This window comes from Caretta caretta, chromosome 2, assembly GCF_965140235.1.
Source record: "Caretta caretta isolate rCarCar2 chromosome 2, rCarCar1.hap1, whole genome shotgun sequence".
Classification (NCBI taxonomy): Eukaryota; Metazoa; Chordata; order Testudines; family Cheloniidae; genus Caretta; species Caretta caretta.
In genome coordinates, this window is record NC_134207.1 from 186125033 (window position 1) to 186144928 (window position 19896).

Consider the following 19896-nt stretch of genomic DNA (forward strand, 5'->3'; position numbering starts at 1 on the left):
TTGTTAATGTATTGCTTCAGAGATAGCGAATATTTTGAAATGAGTATTCAGTTATAGTCTAATCTTTATTATGTTATTAGAGCCTGGTGAGAAGGGAATTCTTGCTTCTGTCTCAACTGTAGTTCTGTTATTAAGCAATGATTTGCCATAGGAACTACCTGAAAGAAAACAATACACTCTCTGGCATTGTTTGTATTCAGATTTAGTAATTGCACTCAGAGTGAGATTTACGAGATTCTCTACTTGAAAAATTTACTCTTATTCAGCTTTATTTTCTTGAAACGTCACCATTTATATAGCTCGTTGTCAGCATTAAGAGCCACTGTCAGTCTTCAATTATATTTTATGTAAGATAAAAAGATATGATATGTACTGGATCTAACCTAAGTGCAGTTCTACTTATTGACATAGCTTTTTACCAAGTGATGTTTGGGGTAAGTAAATGGCCAATGTTCATGTTTTACTATTTACATGGCCAAATACAATTTTATTAATTATGGGAAACCCAGTATGTTTCTGGAACATTACTGGAAATACAAAAAGAACAGATTCAGACCATTCTTAGAGACAGTCAGTTAATGGCCAGACTGATCCTAGAGACACCACTGGATGTAGCTGTTACAGCTGCCCGCCCGGTCTCCATGACAGTGGTACTGAGGTGGGTTGTGGGGTTTTTTTGTTGGCTACGCCTCTCTAGATTGCCCAAAGAGCTACAGACTTCCAGTTTGAAGGGCCATAGTCTTTGCGGAGAAGATAGATTTTTCTCTCCACATCCTGAAGGATTCTCGGACCATGTTACGCTCCTTAGGAATCTACACTATGGGACAGAAGAGAAGATGTACCTCTCAACCACACCACAGGTCACAATCTTCTCAATACCCACCATCTCAGTGCTGTTATGAGCCACAGTGTAAGAGGCGCAGGGCTCAAAAGTAGGAACAGTCTGCACCCCAGTCCATGACCTCTCAAACTGCCTCTTATAAGCACTTCTGATGAGCTGGTTGAGGTCCTGAACAATGATACCTTACGGCATCAGCTGCTATCTATACACCTGTCACGCCACTCAGAAGTGACCTTACCCTACTTCACAGCAGTTAGGACCAGCTCTAGAGCAAAGAGATTGATTTCTAGCCCTGAACCTACAGGGTGCCTACTTCCATATCTCAATACAGCCATCGTACAGGAGATTTCCTACTGCTTACCTTTGGGGCAGGATCATTATCAGTACAGACTGCCCCACACAGGGTCTTCTTCAACGTTCTCATCATGGTAGTGGCATACTTACCCTGGTACAGTTACTGGACTTTATCAGCACCAACCTGATGCAGTACGAGCGAGAGCGCTCCTCTCACTACCCACATTCACCATCCTGGGACACGTCTCTTTAATATGCTGGGGAGCTCACCTACACAACAACGAAGTTCAGGACAAATGGCCTTCCACAAAAATGACCTTCCATATCACTCTTTTGGGGCTAAGGGTTGTCAGGAGTGCCTGTGCGCACACTCTGCCTTTCATCAAAAGCAACACACAAAGGTCATGATGGACTTAATATGATCTGTATGTTTTGTATAAACCACCAAGGAGCTGCCAGATCGCCCTCCCTCTACAAGATAGCATTCAATCTTTGGAATTGATGCACCCATCACAATGTGCTCATCTCAACTGTCTATCTACCAGGGATACAGAATGTGACAACCAACAGTCTCAGTTGGAATTTTCTCATGACAATGAGTGTGTACTGAATTCAGAGGTGCTTCAAGATATATCCACCCTTTGGGGAACCCTGCCTATGGATCTCTTCACTACTTAACGGCACAAGAAGGGTCCTTGTTACTGCTCCAGGGCCGGCCTGGGGAAACATTCACTGGAAGTTGCCCTCATCTTCCCATGGATCAGGGCCCACTTGTATGTCTTTTCCCAGTTTCCTATTCTATCCAAGATTCTGTTGAAAATTCAACGAAACAAAGCGAGAATTATTCTGATTTCCCCTCTTGACCATGACAAGTCTGGCTCCCTTACCTGACACAGATGGCAATATGCCCTCCTGTTTCTCTTCAGCCCATTCCTCACCCGCTCTCTCAAAACAATGGGCTCACCCTTCACCCCAACCCGCAGGTCCTCCGCCTCCAGGCTTGGCTCCTTCTTAGTTCCAAGGCTTAGAGACAGAACGCTCTGACAAGCTGAAAGACATAGAATCATAGAATATCAGGGTTGGAAGGGACCCCAGAAGGTCATCTAGTCCAACCCCCTGCTCGAAGCAGGACCAATTCCCAGTTAAATCATCCCAGCCAGGGCTTTGTCAAGCCTGACCTTAAAAACCTCTAAGGAAGGAGATTCTACCACCTCCCTAGGTAACGCATTCCAGTGTTTCACCACCCTCTTAGTGAAAAAGTTTTTCCTAATATCCAATCTAAACCTCCCCCACTGCAACTTGAGACCATTACTCCTCGTTCTGTCATCTGCTACCATTGAGAACAGTCTAGAGCCATCCTCTTTGGAACCCCCTTTCAGGTAGTTGAAAGCAGCTATCAAATCCCCCCTCATTCTTCTCTTCTGCAGACTAAACAATCCCAGCTCCCTCAGCCTCTCCTCATAACTCATGTGTTCCAGACCCCTAATAATTTTTGTTGCCCTTCGCTGGACTCTCTCCAATTTATCCACATCCTTCTTGAAGTGTGGGGCCCAAAACTGGACACAGTACTCCAGATGAGGCCTCACCAATGTCGAATAGAGGGGAACGATCACGTCCCTCGATCTGCTGGCTATGCCCCTACTTATACATCCCAAAATGCCATTGGCCTTCTTGGCAACAAGGGCACACATGTTGCAACACAACCACAAGTTGACCACCCGTCATACTTATCTACAAAATGGAAACGACTGCAAGTTTGTGTCATTCCAAACACACAGACCCAACCTCATCTTTCCTCTCTCTGATTTTGCACTACATTTGAAACTCTCACTCAGCTCACTTAAGGTACATCTCGTGGTGAAAACGGCTTCCCACTTGATGTTTGCTCACCCACTAATGTGTAGATTCTTTAAGGGCATTGGGAATCTCTTCCCCCCCCCCCCCACCCATGTGACACCACCCGCTGCAGCCTGGGACTTTAATCTAGTTCTCAGGGCTTTGGCTTGCCCTCCCTCCGAGTCCAGGGCAACTTATTCTCTTTTACACCTGTCCATGAAGACAGCATTTCTAATTGCCATCACGTCAGCTAGGCACACAGGAGAAATAGCGGCCCTGATGGCACATCCACCATTCACGGCCTTTTTCTTTTTTCTTTTTCTTTTTTTTTAAGGTAAAGTAACTCTAAGGCCATATCCAAAGTTTCTCCCTACTTTTTCTGCACTTTCCATATGAATCAACAGATCTATCTCCCTGTTTTTTCCCAAAACCACATTGTAACAACTGGGAGACAGTTGTGCGTATGCTAGATATTAGAAGGACATTAGCATTCTACTTGGACAGGACTAAGGACTTCAGGAAATCCCCTAAACTCTTCCTTTCATCCACAGAAAGATCCAAAAGCTCTGTGATAGTGCCTCAGAGACTATCCAGATGGGTCTCTAGTTGCATTAATCACTTATCAAGGGTGCAACTTGCTTCTGTCCATAGTCCATACGCACTCCACGAGGTCAGTTTCTACCTCAGTCACGTTCCGTAGGGATACTCCTATCTCAGCAATCTATAGAGCAACGACTTGGGCCTCTGCCCATACTTTCGCAGAACATTATGCGATCACTGAAGATTTGGCCGCTGACACCATCTTCAACTCCACAGTACTCTCTGTAGTAAAAGATTCCACTTCAAAGTTCCAGCCTCCAGTGGTGGGTACTGCTTGGGAGTCCCCTAAAGTGGAGCACCCATTGGGACACTACTCGAAGAAGAAGAAACGCAACTTGTGCAGTAACGATGGTTCTTAGAGATGTGTGTCCCTATGGGTGCTCCACAACCCACCCTCCTCTCCTCTACTTCGGAGTTCTCTATAGGGGTGTGTGGTAGAGAAGGAAGTGAGGGGGGTTCGCCCATGCAGTGCTAAATAGCCTTAAGGCAGACCATGAGGGAGGAAGAGCACATGTGCGGGATCAACGGGACACTGCTGCCAAAAATCTTGATTAGAGGTGCAAGGGCACACAGGCACCTAAAGTGAAGAACCATCGTTACTGCACAAGGTGAGTAACTTCCTCTTCTGATTGTCCTGACATTTTATTGACTGCTTGGTAAACATTTTATTTGTCCTCAAAGTCCTTTTTTTTTTTTTTGAGGGTAAGTAAAATATATCCTGAGCTGTAATCTAATCCCATTGTGCCACTTTGGCACAGGAAAAATGTGAGAAGGCACATAGATCTTCCTAGCTGATTCCCTTACTGTCATTTATAAGGCTTTACATCACTGTGGCAATGTAAGGTCCTTAAAACATTTACAGGTTTTATGCTCCTGGAGGAATGGACTAAGAATGGGAACAGTTAACGAACAATCGGAACATTAACAGTGTTACTATGCAGGCAGGCTGCTACATTTCTGACTCAGAGAATGAGATCTGTTAACTAGCAGACAGGCTGCTATTTTCTGGCTCGGGGAAACAGCCTTCCTCCTCCATAATAAAAAGACCTACCCCTGCACACCCCTGGTGAGCCGCAGTAGCTAGCAAGAGGGACAGAGTCTATCTCGTTTGTTGGCAGGCATGCACGCCCAGCTCTGCCCCCGACAGATATCATCTTCCCCACAGGGACGCACGCCCAGCCCCTCTCCCCCTGCAGTGATTTGCACCTCTGAGGCTGCTCTGGGCACTCTGGAACAGAAGTGCTGCCTGGGCTGCTGGGGAAGAGGCGCGTATCCCACCGCAGATTTGCATTTTTCTGCACGGGGGGGGCACAGAAATATGCGGGCCATACGAATTCTGCACCCCCACAGAGGCACGGAATTCTGTCAGAAGTAAAAATCATCAAATCTCTCTGTTTAGCAGGATGTTACCGTATTACAGAGTGAGCCTCTTTCACCACTCAGGACATGGTGTTTCTGGTAATTTTAGTAAATTGAATGAAACTACTGACTTTACTTGCATTGATCATTCCAGGCTTTACTTGTATTGATCATTCCATCATAGTAACATTGTTAATGTTCCTAATGTCTGTCAAACATTAGTATTCCAAAAAATTGGACAGGCATGCTGGATTTATTTTAGCATAACATAAGAATGGCCATACTGGTATGGTGGCGGGGAGGAGAGGAGGCATTGGTAGGATAAGACTGAACTCTTTTCAGGGGATGGGAGATTGATTACATTTGCCTGGTGGCCAGTTTCTCATGAGAATGGGACCGGGGATTTGGTTCCTTCACCCCTGGGGATATAGGATCTGCTGGTCTGGTCCATAAATCTGGCACCACCATGCTGCCTCAGTAGGACTTTTTGCCGCTTTGGTTCTGTGAGCTAAGCGGGTTTTATTGTTTTTAAAGTAGCAGTGAGCTTTTACTTTACTTCCAGGATTCATCTCTAGCTGCAGCAGCCACTCCTCTTGGCAGTTCTTATTCATTGCCTGAGGTGCTTACTGCTGTTTAAACAATAAACATAGGAACTGCTCAAACTTGTTTGTGTGAAGAAGTGAAAATGGGGTGGCAGATTTTGCAGTCTGATTCCTGTCATTTTCTTCCTGTCAGGGTGAAAATGCCAACTGAGAGTGAGGACTGACACCTTGTTTTATTGTGTGAAAAAAGGACAGAGATTTCTCAATTAGCTTTAACTGCTGCTTGCCATTATATGTTTTCCAGGATCCATGAGGGAGTCAGGGCACTTGAAAAGGCTGTTTTGCGGGCTGCCTGCATGTCAGCTATCAGGGTATATCAAAAAACCTGTGACTGACATTTTTTATTCCCAAGTTTAGTAATTTTAATTAGGTACCGTTTGCATGTTCAAACACCATCTGGCACACAGTGGAAAACATGCTCCATTTTCTTTAGAAAGAAATTGCAGAAAAGTGAAGGGCTTTTTTCAAATATGTTGTTTTTTTCATTTGCTTGGTTTCAGGGATTTGGCTGGAAGGGGATGTGTGCGTGGTGAGCATGGAGGGTGAGGGAAGAGAGGAGAGAGACAGTGGGGAGGGGGTGGGGCTTGGGGGAGAGCAGGGGTGGAGTATGGGTGGGGCCACAGGCAGAAGAGGCTGTCTGGGGAGCTACTGCCTCTCCAAGTGGAAGCTTCACCCACCGCCCATGTTCTTTACTATAGTTTCAACCATTTTGCCTGGTACTGAAGTTATGCTTAGCGCCCTGTAATTTGCATGATCGCCTCTGGAGCCTTTTAAAAAAAATTAGCGTTGCATTAGCTACCAATTCATACTATGCATTTAATTTATTTGTTTGGTACCCAGAGCAGTATTATACAATGTCAGTCCTTCAAAAACTGCTAAATTTCTTAGGACATGAACTTATGCAATAACCTTTGAATGTGTGACATCAGCAAGGTTGATGAGAATATCATGCTGATGAAATTTATACTGTGGAATTAACCTGTCAGGGCAGAGTATATGCCTCATTTCCCTAATATAATGTCAATATGTTTTCCCAATAATAAAATTTATCATGGGAACTTATCTTCAGTGTGTGTGGTAGGACTTGCTGTAGCTCACGAAAGCTTATGCTCAAATAAATTGGTTAGTCTCTGAGGTGCCACAAGTACTCCTTTTCTTTTTGCGAATACAGACTAACACGGCTGTTACTCTGAAAAATGTAATAATAAACTCAAAGACTGATTAACATGTGATTTATCTGTATGTGATGTCATAACAAATTTTGTTGCAGAAATATTTCACTTGTAGCTTAGTGTCAACATAAAATAGTCCTAGAGAAAGGTACAAGACTGTCTCTGCTTAATCGCCATGTTTTGCAGATGTGAGAAAATTTGACTCCTTCCATTATGTGCCTTGTAAAATAGAAGTTTATTTGAGAGAGAGATTTTTTTGTTTGTATCTTTTACCTTTTTTCCTTCAAAAGTACTGTGAGGTTCTTAATCTTCTACCTGGACAGCAAGACACAGGCAGAAGAGTTCCCTTTTCAAAGGCCAGAGATGTCTTACTATTTGGTAACGAAGTAAAGACAACAACTTGATGTTTGAATTCACATTGGAGACCAGGTTTTATTGAAGTTTTGCAGGCATCTTGGGTTGACTGCCCAGTCTGTATAAGTATCAATCTAGTTATTCATGCCTTGCTCATCATTATGGTATCCCTCCCGTATATTTTTTAAATTCTCCTACACAGAGAGAGCTTGTCCTAGGGTCAGCAGCGGCAGCCCTGTGGAATTCTTAGTCTAATCAGCTTCACGTACCTGTTCAGTCATTGGAAGATTCAAGCTGCAGTCAGTTCATTTGCAAGTTGTTTTTTGCCATGATGCCAGACATTTGTTGCTCAGGAATGCTGACCACACTGAAAATACAGTATTTGTGTTCATTTTGAGAGTAAAAATGTCCTTGCAGACAGAGCTGAGAAAAAGAAAATAGTTTTAAGGCCTGTCAGCCTAGAAAGTATCACTGCATTATGTGATAGGAGTTACTTTTTATCAACTCTACAGTTTGAGGAATATGTCCATTTATTCCTTTTTAATAGAGCCTCCCATGGACCATTCTGATCTGGTTGCAGAGTTACTGAAGGAATTGTCAAACCATAATGAGAGAGTTGAAGAAAGAAAGGCTGCTTTGTATGAGCTTATGAAATTGACTCAAGAAGAGTCCTTTGGTGTTTGGGATGAGCACTTCAAAACGATACTACTTCTGTTACTTGAAACTCTTGGGGACAAAGAGGTAAGTTCAGACTAACCCAAAGTTGACCGTGCACGGAAATTGCTTTTGACATTAGGATACATTCTTCAATAACACTTCACATGGATGAAATTCATATTGCGTTTAAATGGTATCTCTAGGAGGGGATAGACAAGTATCAGGTAGCAGTAAAATGCTTTTTAATGACAATCTACAAATGGCACTAAGAAAATGCCATTAAATTTCAAATAATCTCAGTGCCCCAAAAAGTAAAAAGAGGCAGTCGTCATGTTTACTTTACAGGGTTTTTTTGTCTTTTGGGTTCTCCCAGTGTCCAGTCTTGTTGACTCCAACTCTGTCCAGTGTTCTGTGCATTAGGCATATACAATCTAGCATCTGGTAATGGACTGGATAGGGGTCAGGTACATGGCTTTTTCTCCATACTACATATTTATGTTGAGCTAGCAATTTAAAAAAATAAAATAAAAAATAACTGAAAAATATACACCCTTTCGTATCAAAAGGGCATTTCTCTGGTTCTCCCTCCCCTGCTTCCTATACTGGCTTCATGTTTCAGGTGATTTTTGTGGTGGATGACAGTATAATGCATATTATGCACAGTGGGTACTATTCATTTGAACTGTGGGATGGGAGTTATGGAAGCTTAAAATTGGTTGCTCATCCTTTTTTTACCTTAGGGTTGGGGATATTCAGCTAATTACTATGAAATTCAAAGTATTCTTATTTGTAGATCACCTTCTAAGTGGGCCATGCAAAGCTTGCCTTTAAAAAATGTCTAAATAAGAGTGTGTATAATACGGACGTAAATATCATTTAGAAAGATCACCATTTAAACTATAAAATTATATTGTTTAACCGGATAGCCAATTAAAAGGAGAGGGGACCAGGTACCTAGTTTGTCCCGATGCAGCCAACGCAGTCACTCCATGCCACCCCAGCAGCAGCTTTCCTTCCCTTCACTGACCAGTGCGCCATCCGCCTCTGCAGCCGAACCCTTCCAGTGGCACTGGGAGGCCGGGGACTACTTTACACACCCCTTCCCCCCCCCCCCGCCCCCCCCGACTGGGCTGGGGGCTGCTGCTGCCAGCACAGCTGGGGCTTGGGTCAGTCTCTGTTGCAGGAGAATTGGTTGAAGACCTGCACGAAGCGGATTAACGGTTACGGTGGGTTAATGGTAAGACTAACACTTACCAGTTAACCATTTAACCATTGAATATTTTACATCCCTAGTGTATACATCTCCCTCCTATCCCATATTCTCCTCTTTTGGAAAGGAGGTTTCCCTAGCTTTCTGGGAGGATACGAAACAGCTTTTGCTGGCCCCTGCTATGTTCCAAGGTATAAAATCCTAAAACACATACAACATTATGTATAGGAAATAAATTTTAAGTACTTTTGGAGGTTTCTAAAATGTAGTTGTTATAATTGGCAAGTCCCTTTCAGTTTTGTATAATTAGACTTACTATAATTAGTATGCCATAGTTAGACTTGTAAGTAGACGTGTCTTCTCAATCAGAGGTACTCAAAAATTGCAATAACATTTTTGAAAACTAAAATATTTCTAAGCCATTTTTTGGTAAAATAAGTGGTTTAGACAAAATATGGCGGTAATGTTGTGTAAAGGTTTTATTAGCACTCGCTTGGGATGATCTGCATACGTTGCTTGTGATTTTGCAGGCATGCATTGCATCTACATATATTGCTTAGTAAAAACTTCATAACACCATGTAAGATATATGTATCGAGAGGGGGTGAGAATATGGGTTGGGATGCTGTAAAGATTTTTCTGAGAGTTCCATGTGCTTCGAGCTTGAATGAATAGGCTTGTACTGTATGCATTTGGGGGGAGCTTATTATAATTTACATTATATTTCCACTATCAAACATGTTTGTGTCCAATTGCTGAGCTAATATTAAAAGCACATTGTCTGTTCAAAGAGAAATAACTCAATTATATACAATATTTAACCTTTAGCATGCAATCAGAGCTTTGGCATTGAAAGTTTTAAGAGAAATTCTAAGGAACCAACCAGCAAGATTTAAAAATTATGCAGAGCTTACAATTATGAAGACACTAGAAGCTCATAAGGATCCTCATAAGGAGGTTAGTAAGTGGCTCTGTGTGTTTTGTGTATTTGAGGATATGACACATGTCAAAGCACAAATCAAATGTAAAGTTCAAAGAATATGCTTGATAAATGATTCAAATGCCAGTGGGGAAGTAATTGGTTTGATAGTCAAGGATTCAGTAAATATTGGTTAATAAAGGCATGTTATAGTAGGAAGATTACTGATTTATGGACCCTGAAATGCACAATTTCAACCCAAATAAAATGGATTCCTACTTAGCTATTGTCCCCAAATGAGAGACACATGCACCCAACTCTGAGCATCAGATGGATCATTTTCAGGACTACTAGAAGGATAAAGAAGATTACCTTCCTTTTAAGCTATAGGTCCTGGAAGAAATGTGTACACAGGGAAACATTTTTATATTGTATCATCACCATCATGTTTTTGCTTTTCAAAGTGTATTTCTCAGAAAAGCAGAAGCATTAAATGTATGCAAAAAGAAAAGGAGTACTTGTGGCACCTTAGAGACTAACCAATTTATTTGAGCATGAGCTTTCGTGAGCTACAGCTCACTTCATCAGTGAAGCTGTAGCTCACGAAAGCTCATGCTCAAATAAATTGGTTAGTCTCTAAGGTGCCACAAGTACTCCTTTTCTTTTTGCGAATACAGACTAACATGGCTGTTCCTCTGAAACCTGTCATTAAATGTATGCTACATCTAGTTCAACAGAGGGAAAGGTGAAAAAAGATACATCTTGATATAATTTTTGTAAACAGAAGAAAAGGAGCAAATATCATGGTTGTCATCATTTTGGTATGTCTCTAAAACAACTAAATTAATCTGACTGCAAGTTGTGTCTAATATGCCACCTGGAGATGTAGCAGCTCTTTAAAAGTAAATGAAAGGTGTCAATGGAAAACCCTATGAGAATCTACTTGTATGGCATGGTGTTGTTGCAAACATCATATATGATGATCAGAGATAGAAGAATTACCAGGTTCTATGTCCATTGATGAATTCTAAAATGTTTTGTAGCAACATGGTTAATCCAGAGCCTGGTAATCCATTGATAATCCGTTTTAATAATATACAGAAATGCTCTCAATTATGCATAAAAATACCAACACTTTAGAAATTCCTTGACATGTTGTTTGCTGTAACATAGTGCTGTGAATAGTGCAACTTCATGGTTTTAAACTGTTTGTGCAGTCCCGGGGGTCATGCAGCTTTAAACATGCCCCTTCAAACAGAAGAACGCTGCCCTGCCACTGGAATCAGTGCGGCATGGGACCTCAGCTTTTTCCCTACCTAGTATCTTTGGCCAATTAGTGGCTGGGTAGAGTGTTGGGGGAGACAAGTAATTTCAGGGGGACTCTGCACGCTGCCCAGGCCCCGAGCGCCGGCTCCACAGCTTCCGCTGGCCGGGAACCGCAGCCAATGGGAGAGGCGGGGGAGGCCCCAGTGGGCAGAGGTAGTGCACAGAGCCACCTGGCTGTCCCTGTGCCTAGGAGCTGAGGGACATGTCACCACTTCTGGGGAGTCGCCTGAGGTAAGCGCCACCCGGAGCCTGCACCCTGAACCTGCTGCCCAAACGCTGAGGCCTCCCCCACACCCAAACTCCCTCCTGGAGCCCGCACCCTGGCCCCACCCAAGAACCCTCACTCCAACCCGTTGCTCCAGCCCGGTGAAAGTGAGCAAGGGTGGGTGAGAGCAAGCGACAGAGGGATGGGGATGAAGTGAGTGGGGAGGATGGCCTCAGAGAAGGGGTGGGGCCTCGGGATGGGGCCAGGGCAAGGGTGTTCAGTTTTGTGTGATTAGAAAGTTGGCCACCCTACATAAAATTAAGCAGTTCACATAAATATTGCTTTTGAGGTCGGCAGACAAAGAAAGAAGTAAACATTCCTCTCATTTTTTAAAACTTAACTTTCACCAGTGTTTTTTTTCCAAATTTTTTTTTACACTGTGTGGAACTAATTGATTGCCTGAGCTCAAGTTTTTGAAACTTGTGACTGCAATCTCTCCCACGCCCCTGCCCTCTCACATTAGTCTCTCATTGTTTCCTCTTTTTCTTCCCTCCCCATTTATTCCATACAGTATATTCATTATTACATTCTCTCCATCACTTGTTTTCACTTCCCCATTCCACACCCTTTCCCTAGCTGTGTTCATGAAAGAGAGAAACAAAGGGAGAAAGGGGGCAGAGTTGGGGACAGAACGAGAGCTTTGTAGACTCTTCCTCCTCACCACTCCCGTGAGTCCCCGCACACAATCGCCAGAAGTGGCAGGGAGAGTATTGGTGCATTCACCCCTCCTACTTCCCTGGAAGTGGACAGGGAAAGTGCAGGCCCTGGCATGTGAGTTCAAACTCACCCTATCCCCTCCCAGAAGCAACCAGTGAAGGGGGACGTTCTAGAGCTTCACGTAGCAAGTAGCACTCTGTACATCACAAACCTGGCTGTGTGTAGTGCCATCCAGCAGGGAGCACAGTTGCAGAAGCATGCCTTTTAGGGTAGAAACCTGTCCAATATCCACATTTGTATCCACATCCTCTTGATCTGCAAGCTGTTAGCACACAACTAATTACTGTTTTGTTCCCTTACTAAATCCTCTATTAGTTGAAGATTCTGGTGCTAATTTTTGCTATTTTTTTTCTAACTTTTATGCCTAACTTCTAGACTTAATTTCTAACTTTTATGCGTAACTTCTAGACTTCTAGCCAACGTAAAAATATATGTGCTGTTATCTAAAATAATTTTCTTGAATGAATGGAAAATCTGTCTTTCTGATCAGTAAGGACCTACAAGAAGTAGAGACTAGCAGCTGTGTTAGTCTGTATCCGCAAAAAGAAAAGGAGTACTTGTGGCACCTTAGAGACTAAGCTTATGCTTAAATAAATTAGTTAGTCTCTAAGGCCATGTCTACACTACGAAATAAGGTCGAATTTATAGAATTCGGTTTTGTAGAAAGCGTTTTTATACAGTCGATTGTGTGTGACCCCACACAAATGCTCTAAGTGCATTTAGTCGGCAGAGTGCTTCCACAGTACTGAGGCAACCGTCGACTTCCAGAGTGTTGCACTGTGGGTAGCTATCCCACAGTTCCCACTGCCCATTTGAATTCTGGGTAGAAATCGCAATGCCTGATGGAGCAAAAACATTGTCGCGGGTGGTTCTAGGTACATATCATCAGGCCCCCCCTTCCCTCCCTTCCTCCATCTGTGAAAGCAATGGCAGACAATCGTTTTGCGCCTTTTTTCCTCGGTTACCTGTGCAGACGCCATACCACGGCAAGCATGGAGCCCACTCAGCTCACAGTCACCGTATGTCTCCTGAGTGCTGGCAGACGCGGTACTGCATTGCTACACAGTAGCAGCTCATTGCCTTTTGGCAGTAGACAGTGCAGTATGACTGGTAGCCATCGTCGCCATACTCCAGGGTGCTCTTTTAGCCAACCTCAGTGAGGTCGGTCAGGGGCGACTGGGCAAACATGGGAGTGACTCAGCCGGTCATTTCCCTTTTAAGTTTTGTCTCATGGCAATTCAGTTCTGCCGGCCATCCTACTGCACTGTCTTCTAATGAGCAGCCAGGAGATGACCGATGGCTAGCAGTCATACTGCACCGTCTTCTGCCAGGCACCCAGGAGATGACGATGGCTAGCAGTTGTACTGCACCGTCTGCTGCCAGCAAGATGTATAAAGATAGATGAAGTGGATCAAAACAAGAAATAGACCAGATTTGTTTTGTATTCATTTTCTCCTCCCTTTCTTCCTCCTTCCGTGAAATCAACGGCCTGCTAAACCCAGGGTTTTGAGTTCTATCCTTGAGGGGGCCATTCTGTTTCTCCTTGATGCAAAGCCACCGCCTTTGTTGATTTGAATTCCCTGTAAGCCATGTTGTCAGTTGCCCCTCCCTCCGTCAGAGCAACAGCAGACAATCGTTTTGCTCCCTTTTCCCTGGATTGCCCAAGCAGACGCCATAGCACAGCAAGCATGGAGCCCGTTCAGCTCACCGCAGCAGTTATGACCATTGTAAACACCTCGCGCATTATCATGCAGTTCTGCGGAACCAGCACCTGAAAAACCAGGCGAGAAGGCAACGGCAGCGCAGTGATGAGGACATGAACACAGATTTCTCTAAAACAGCGGTCCCCAGCAATTTGGAGATCATGGTGTTACTGGGGCAGGCTCATGCCGTGGAACGCTGATTTTGGGCCCGGGAAACAAGCACAAAGTGGTGGGACCGCATAGGGTTGCAGGTATGGGATGATTCCCAGTGGCTGCGAAACTTTCGCATGTGTAAGGGCACTTCCATGGAACTTTGTGACCTGCTTTCCCCTACCCTGAAGCGCAAGAATACCGAGATGGGAGCAGCCCGCACAGTTCACAAGCGAGTGGCAATAGCCCTGTGGAAGCTTGCAACGCCAGACGGCTACCGGTCAGTTGGTAATCAATTTGGAGTGGACAAATCTACTGTGGGGGTTGCTGTGATGCAAGTAGCTAACGCAATCATTGAGCTGCTGCTATCAAAGGTAGTGACTCTGGGAAATGTGCAGGTCATACTAGATGGCTTTGTTGCAATGGGATTCCCTAACTGTGGTGGGGCTATAGACGGAACGCATATTCCTATCTCGGGACCAGACCACCAGGGCAGCCAGTACATAAACCGCAAGGGGTATTTTTCAATGGTGCTGCAAGCACTGCTGGATCACAAGGGACGTTTCACCGACATCAACGTGGGATGGCCGGGAAAGGTTCATGATGCTCGTGTCTTCAGGAACTCTGGTCTGTTTAAATGGCTGCAGGAAGGGATTTACTTCCCAGACCAGAAAATAACTCTTGGGGATGTTGAAATGCCTGTAGTTATCCTTGGGGACACAGCCTACCCCTTAATGCCCTGGCTCATGAAGCCGTACACAGGCACGCTGGACAGTAGTAAGGAGCTGTTCAACTATAGGCTGAGCAAGTGCAGAATGGTGGTAGAGTGTGCATTTGGACGTTTAAAGGGTTGCTGGTGCAGTTTACTGACTCACTCAGACCTCAGCGAAACCAGTATTCCCATTGTTATTGCTGCTTGCTGTGTGCTCCACAATCTCTGTGAGAGTAAGGGGGAGACGTTTATGGCGGGATGGGAGGTTGATGCAAATTGCCTGGCTCCTGAATACGCGCAGCCAGACACCAGGGCAGTTAGAAGAGCACAGCAGGAAGCGCTGTGCATCAGAGAAGCTTTGAAAACCCAGTTGCATGACTGGCCAAGGTACTGTGTGATACTTCTGTTTGTTTCTCCTTGATGAAAACCCGCCCCCTTGGTTGCCTCTAAATTCTCTGTAAGCCACCCACCCTCTCCGCTTCGATCACAGCTTGCTTGCAAAGGAAATAAAGTCACTATCGTTTAAAAAACATGTATTCTTTATTAATTGATTATAAAAATAGGGAGATAACTCACAGGGTAGCCCAGGTGGGGTGTGGGAGGAGGGTAGGAGGGAAGGAAAAGGCCACTTTAAAACTTGTTGAATGCCAGCCTTCTGTTGCTTGGGCTGTCCACTGGGGTGGAGTGGTTGGGTGCCCGGAGCCTCCCCCCCCGCGTTCTTGGGCGTCTGGGTGAGGAGGCTATGGAACTTGGGGAGGAGGGAGGTCGGTTAAACAGGGGTTGCAGCGGCAGTCTGTGATCCTGCTGCCGTTCATGAACCTCCACCAGATGCTGGAGCATGTCCGTTTGATCCCGCAGTAGCCCCAGCGTTACCTCATGCCACCACCTCTCCTCACGTTCATCGGCCACTTTCCTGTACTCTGCTATTGTGTACCTCCACACGTTCTGCTGAGCTCTGTCAGTGCCGGACGACTGCATGAGCTCAGAGAACATTTAATCACGCTTGCGTTTTTTTTCACCGCCTGATCTGAGATAGCCTTTGGGACGGAGGAGGGAGGCTTGAAACATTTGCAGCTGCTGGAGGAAAAAAGGGGAGTGAAGTATTTTAAAAGATACATTTTACAGAACAATGGGTATACTCTTTCACGGTGAACAACACTATTCACATTACGTAGCACATGTGATTTTTGGTACAAGGTCGCATTTTGCATCTTATATTGAGTGCCTGCGGCTTTGGTGTTAGAGATCTCACACACACAGTGCTAGGCAACAGAATTGGACTTGCAGGCGGCCAGGGTAAGCCATAGTCTTTCGGCTTCTGTAACCTTCATAACAGGAGCGCCCTCCTCTCCCATACCAAGCAAAGCACGTTGAGTTGGCCATTTAGTGCTGCAGTTTTCCTGTTAACGTGCAGCAGCAGAAACCAAACTAACCCTCCCCCCCCCACCCATCCAACTTTCTGGGATGATCACTTTACCCCTCCCCCCACTGCGTGGCTGGTATCAGGGAAGATCCCTGCTAGCCAAATGCGAACAGCTCAGCGCCAGTGCCGCGCCCCCGCCCCCCGGCATGGCTGACTGCGGGGAGGATTTCTTTTCAGCCACAGGCCACCTCTGAATGTTCCCTTAATTCCCCTATTTCAACCAGGTTAACATGAACGATATCACTCTCCTGAGGATAATACAGACAGATAAAGAACGGATGTTGCTTGAATGCCAGCTAACACCGGGACCATACGCTGCCAGGCTCTGTCATGCAATGATACCAGATTACTTGCTACTAGCATGATGTGGTAAAGTGTCCTACCATGGAGGACGGAAGAAGGCTGCTCTCTCCAGAAACCTTCTGCAAAGGCTTGTAGAGTACCTCCAGGAGAGCTTCATGGAGATGTCCCTGGAGGATTTCCGCTCCCTCCCCAGACACGTTAACTGACTTTTCCAGTAGTTGTACTGGCCACGAATGCATCCCAAGTCCTCAGGACTACTTAATCATTAAAAAACGCTTGCTTTTATAACATGTATTATATTTAAAAAGGTACACTCACCAGAGGTCCCTTCTCCAGCTTCGTTGGGTTGGGAGGGTATTTCAGTCAGGGTGAGAAAAAGATCCTGGCTGTCGGGGAGAATGGTGTGCAGTGTGCTCTTCTCAAGCTCGTCGTCCTCCTCATCTTCCCCATCCGCAAAGTCCTCAGGCATGGCGGAGAGAAGCCCATCATCAGAATCCACGGACAGGGGTGGGGTAGTGGTGGTGGCCCCCCCTAGAATTGCATGCAGCTCAGCGTAGAAGCGGCATGTCTGGGGCTCTGTCCCAGAGCGTCTGTTTGATTCTTTGGTTTTCTGCTAGGTTTGTTTGAGCTCCTTAAGTTTCACGCGGCACTGTGTTGCGTCCCTGCTGTAGCCTCTGTCCCTCATGGCCTCGGAGGTTTTTTTAAATGTTTTGGCATTTCGTCTTTTGGAACGTAGTTCTGATAGCACGGATTTCTCTCCCCATACAGTGATCAGATCCAGTACATCCCGTTCGGTCCATGCTGGGGCTCTTTTTCGATTCTGGGACTGTATGGTCACCTGTACTGATGAGCTCGCCTGGCCAAACAGGAAATGAGAGTCAAAAGTTCTCGGGGCTTTTCCTGTACACCTGGCCAGTGCATCCAAGTTCAGAGCGCTGTCCAGAGTGGTCACAATGGTGCACTGTGGGATAGCTCCCGGAGGCCAATACCTTCGAATTGCGTCCACACTAACCCTAATTCGAAACGGCGATTTCAGCGCTAATCCCCTCGTTGGGGAGGAGTATGGAAATCAGTTTTAAGAGCCCTTTATGTCGAAAAAAATGGCTTTGTTGTGTGGATGAGTGCAGGGTTAATTTGATGTAATGCTGCTAAATCCGACATAAACTCGAAGTTTAGACCAGGCCTAAGGTGCCACAAGTACTCCTTTTCTTTTTGAAGAAGTAGAGAGTTACAGTAGGGAAATTGTGTGTTAAAAATATTAACTGAGACTTCAGCAGTCTGTCAAGGGTGAATGTGGAATAGCAATCACTAGAGAGATTCCAGGCTTGACTCAGCACCTATTGCCAGGGAGACGTGGGGAATGTTTATGTCTGTATTGCCACAATGCAGAAGTTAGGCCTAGATTATTACCCACATTTTCAGAAGAACCGCTTCCATTTAGGAACTGCTGGGTGCTGAGGATTTTTGAAAATTTGTTTCCAATGGTCTCTTCCAGTCCAGATCATTTTACAGTACTGTAGAGCTGTAAATAAAACTAAATAAAAATATATTGATTTCACTGCAAGGTTCAAGAGCAGAACTGTCAGAATTTAGACTGCACAAGCTTTTTTTAAAACTATTTTCTCCATTGTTTTATTTAACCTTTTTTTAGGTGGTGAGATCTGCTGAAGAAGCTGCTTCAATGCTGGCGACTTCCATTAGCCCAGATCAGTGCATCAAAGTACTTTGTCCTATTATCCAAACTGCTGATTACCCCATTAATCTGGCTGCAATCAAAATGCAGACAAAAGTGATAGAGAGAGTATCTAAAGAAACGCTTGCTCAGCTTTTACCAGAGATTGTGCCAGGTCTAATACAGGTAAGAAACCATAGCAGATGTAAAGAATTAAGCAGAAGTTTAAATCTCTTTAGCGTATCACTTAGCTCTCATGGAAAACTTTGATCCGATGAAGTGAGCTGTAGCTCACGAAAGCTTATGCTCGGATAAATTTGTTAGTCTCTAAGATGCCACAAGTACTCCTTTTCTTTTTGATTTGGGTAGTAGATGGTTGCATTTGTGGCCCTGTGATGGGGTATACAAAGCCCACGCTGGCCCAGGAATGGTTAGAGAGAGCTTGAGAGCTCCATCTGGTATACCTGGAGAGGGTGTAGTCAGGTTGAGGGAGGAACTCAAAAGAGTGTGACACAATCTCGTGGGAGGAGAGGCTGTATAAGGAAGGGTGGGGAGTGGGAGAAAGGTATAGTTGCAGGAGACAGCATTAGCTATGTAGTGAGCCCGGTGAAGGGGTAGTACTCGCAGGAAGTTTCTCTCAGGAGATTGAGTCACAACGAAGAACAGAGAAATGGAGAGGCAGAAACTTCAAGCCCAGCAGAGGTGAGACAGGTCCAGTGGTATTTATAGTGTAGACTCTATTTTTGTTGGAAAGGCGGACCAAAGGGAAGCCTTTGGGGTTTGCTGTATTTGTTTCAATGCTGGTGTAGGACATTATTGCCCTGGCAAAAGCAGCACTTTAGAGGAATCTGTCAGAGGCCCAGGTCCCAAACACAGGAGACCCTCAGAAAAAAAACCACAATGGGGTGCTCAGAGATAGGTCCAAAATATCTTTGTTGTTTGGAGCAACGTCATTCTGATTCTCAGTCAGCTAAAATTAATAACTGTCTAGGATTTTAAGAAGATACATTAAAATTTAATGTGTTCCTAAAGAATAAATCTATTAAATTAAATTTCAGCTTTTGGGGCTATTATTAGATTACTTTTAAGTAGTGGTTCTCTTTGTGTTTCAAAACTGCCCTGTAAAGCTCTCGCTTCATTTCTTAAAATTAAATACTTTAAGAACGAGGGGGGCAGGATTCGGTTTTTGGAAAGAGAGTCTACTAGGTGACTTTTTTTGTGTAAAGTTGACCAAAGAATGAAAACATTGGAGAATCTGTTTTGGGGCAACTGAAGTCTGGTTTTGTATTGATGTGCAGAATAATCTAGCAGTCATCTTACCAAATTTAGTTATTTGCAGTTTTTAATTGTGCCGTTGATTAGAAATGGCTCTCATTTACTTCAACAGACCACAATGCATGGAAGCCCTAAGATCTTAGAAACATTAAAAAACATTTATCTAGATGCAACACGTTTTCAGCCTTTAGAATAGATTAGATGATTTGAAACCGTTTTAGTGATACTTTATTTTCAGGAAGATTTCACATTTCTTAATCTAGTGGCCGGTGATGATATACATTGAAATTAACATTTGAGAAGTCCTGGTTCATGTTAAATAAATAATATTATGCAGTCATCATATTTATGGTTCACATGCTGATCTCTGCTAAATCATTAAGAATCTTGATCCAGTGAGGTTCTGAGTATCACCTATTAGATGCTCAGCACATTGCAGGATCTTATCCTACATTTGGGTGACTTAAATTGGCTCTACTAATTCAGTTTAAATGCTTTGTATATTT

General features: G+C 44.4%; 1 protein-coding gene across 46 annotated transcripts in view; it reads left to right on the forward strand.

The window, feature by feature from the left end:
• CLASP2 (cytoplasmic linker associated protein 2) overlaps positions 1 to 19896 on the forward strand; it is a 265828-nt gene that overhangs the window by 233780 nt on the left and 12152 nt on the right. For all 46 annotated transcript variants that reach the window (XM_048838896.2, XM_048838906.2, XM_048838922.2 and 43 more), the window contains 3 exons: positions 7606 to 7799; positions 9754 to 9882; positions 18095 to 18301. In XM_048838896.2, the coding sequence (XP_048694853.1) occupies positions 7606 to 7799; positions 9754 to 9882; positions 18095 to 18301 (530 nt within the window). The remainder of the gene's footprint in view (positions 1 to 7605; positions 7800 to 9753; positions 9883 to 18094; positions 18302 to 19896) is intronic.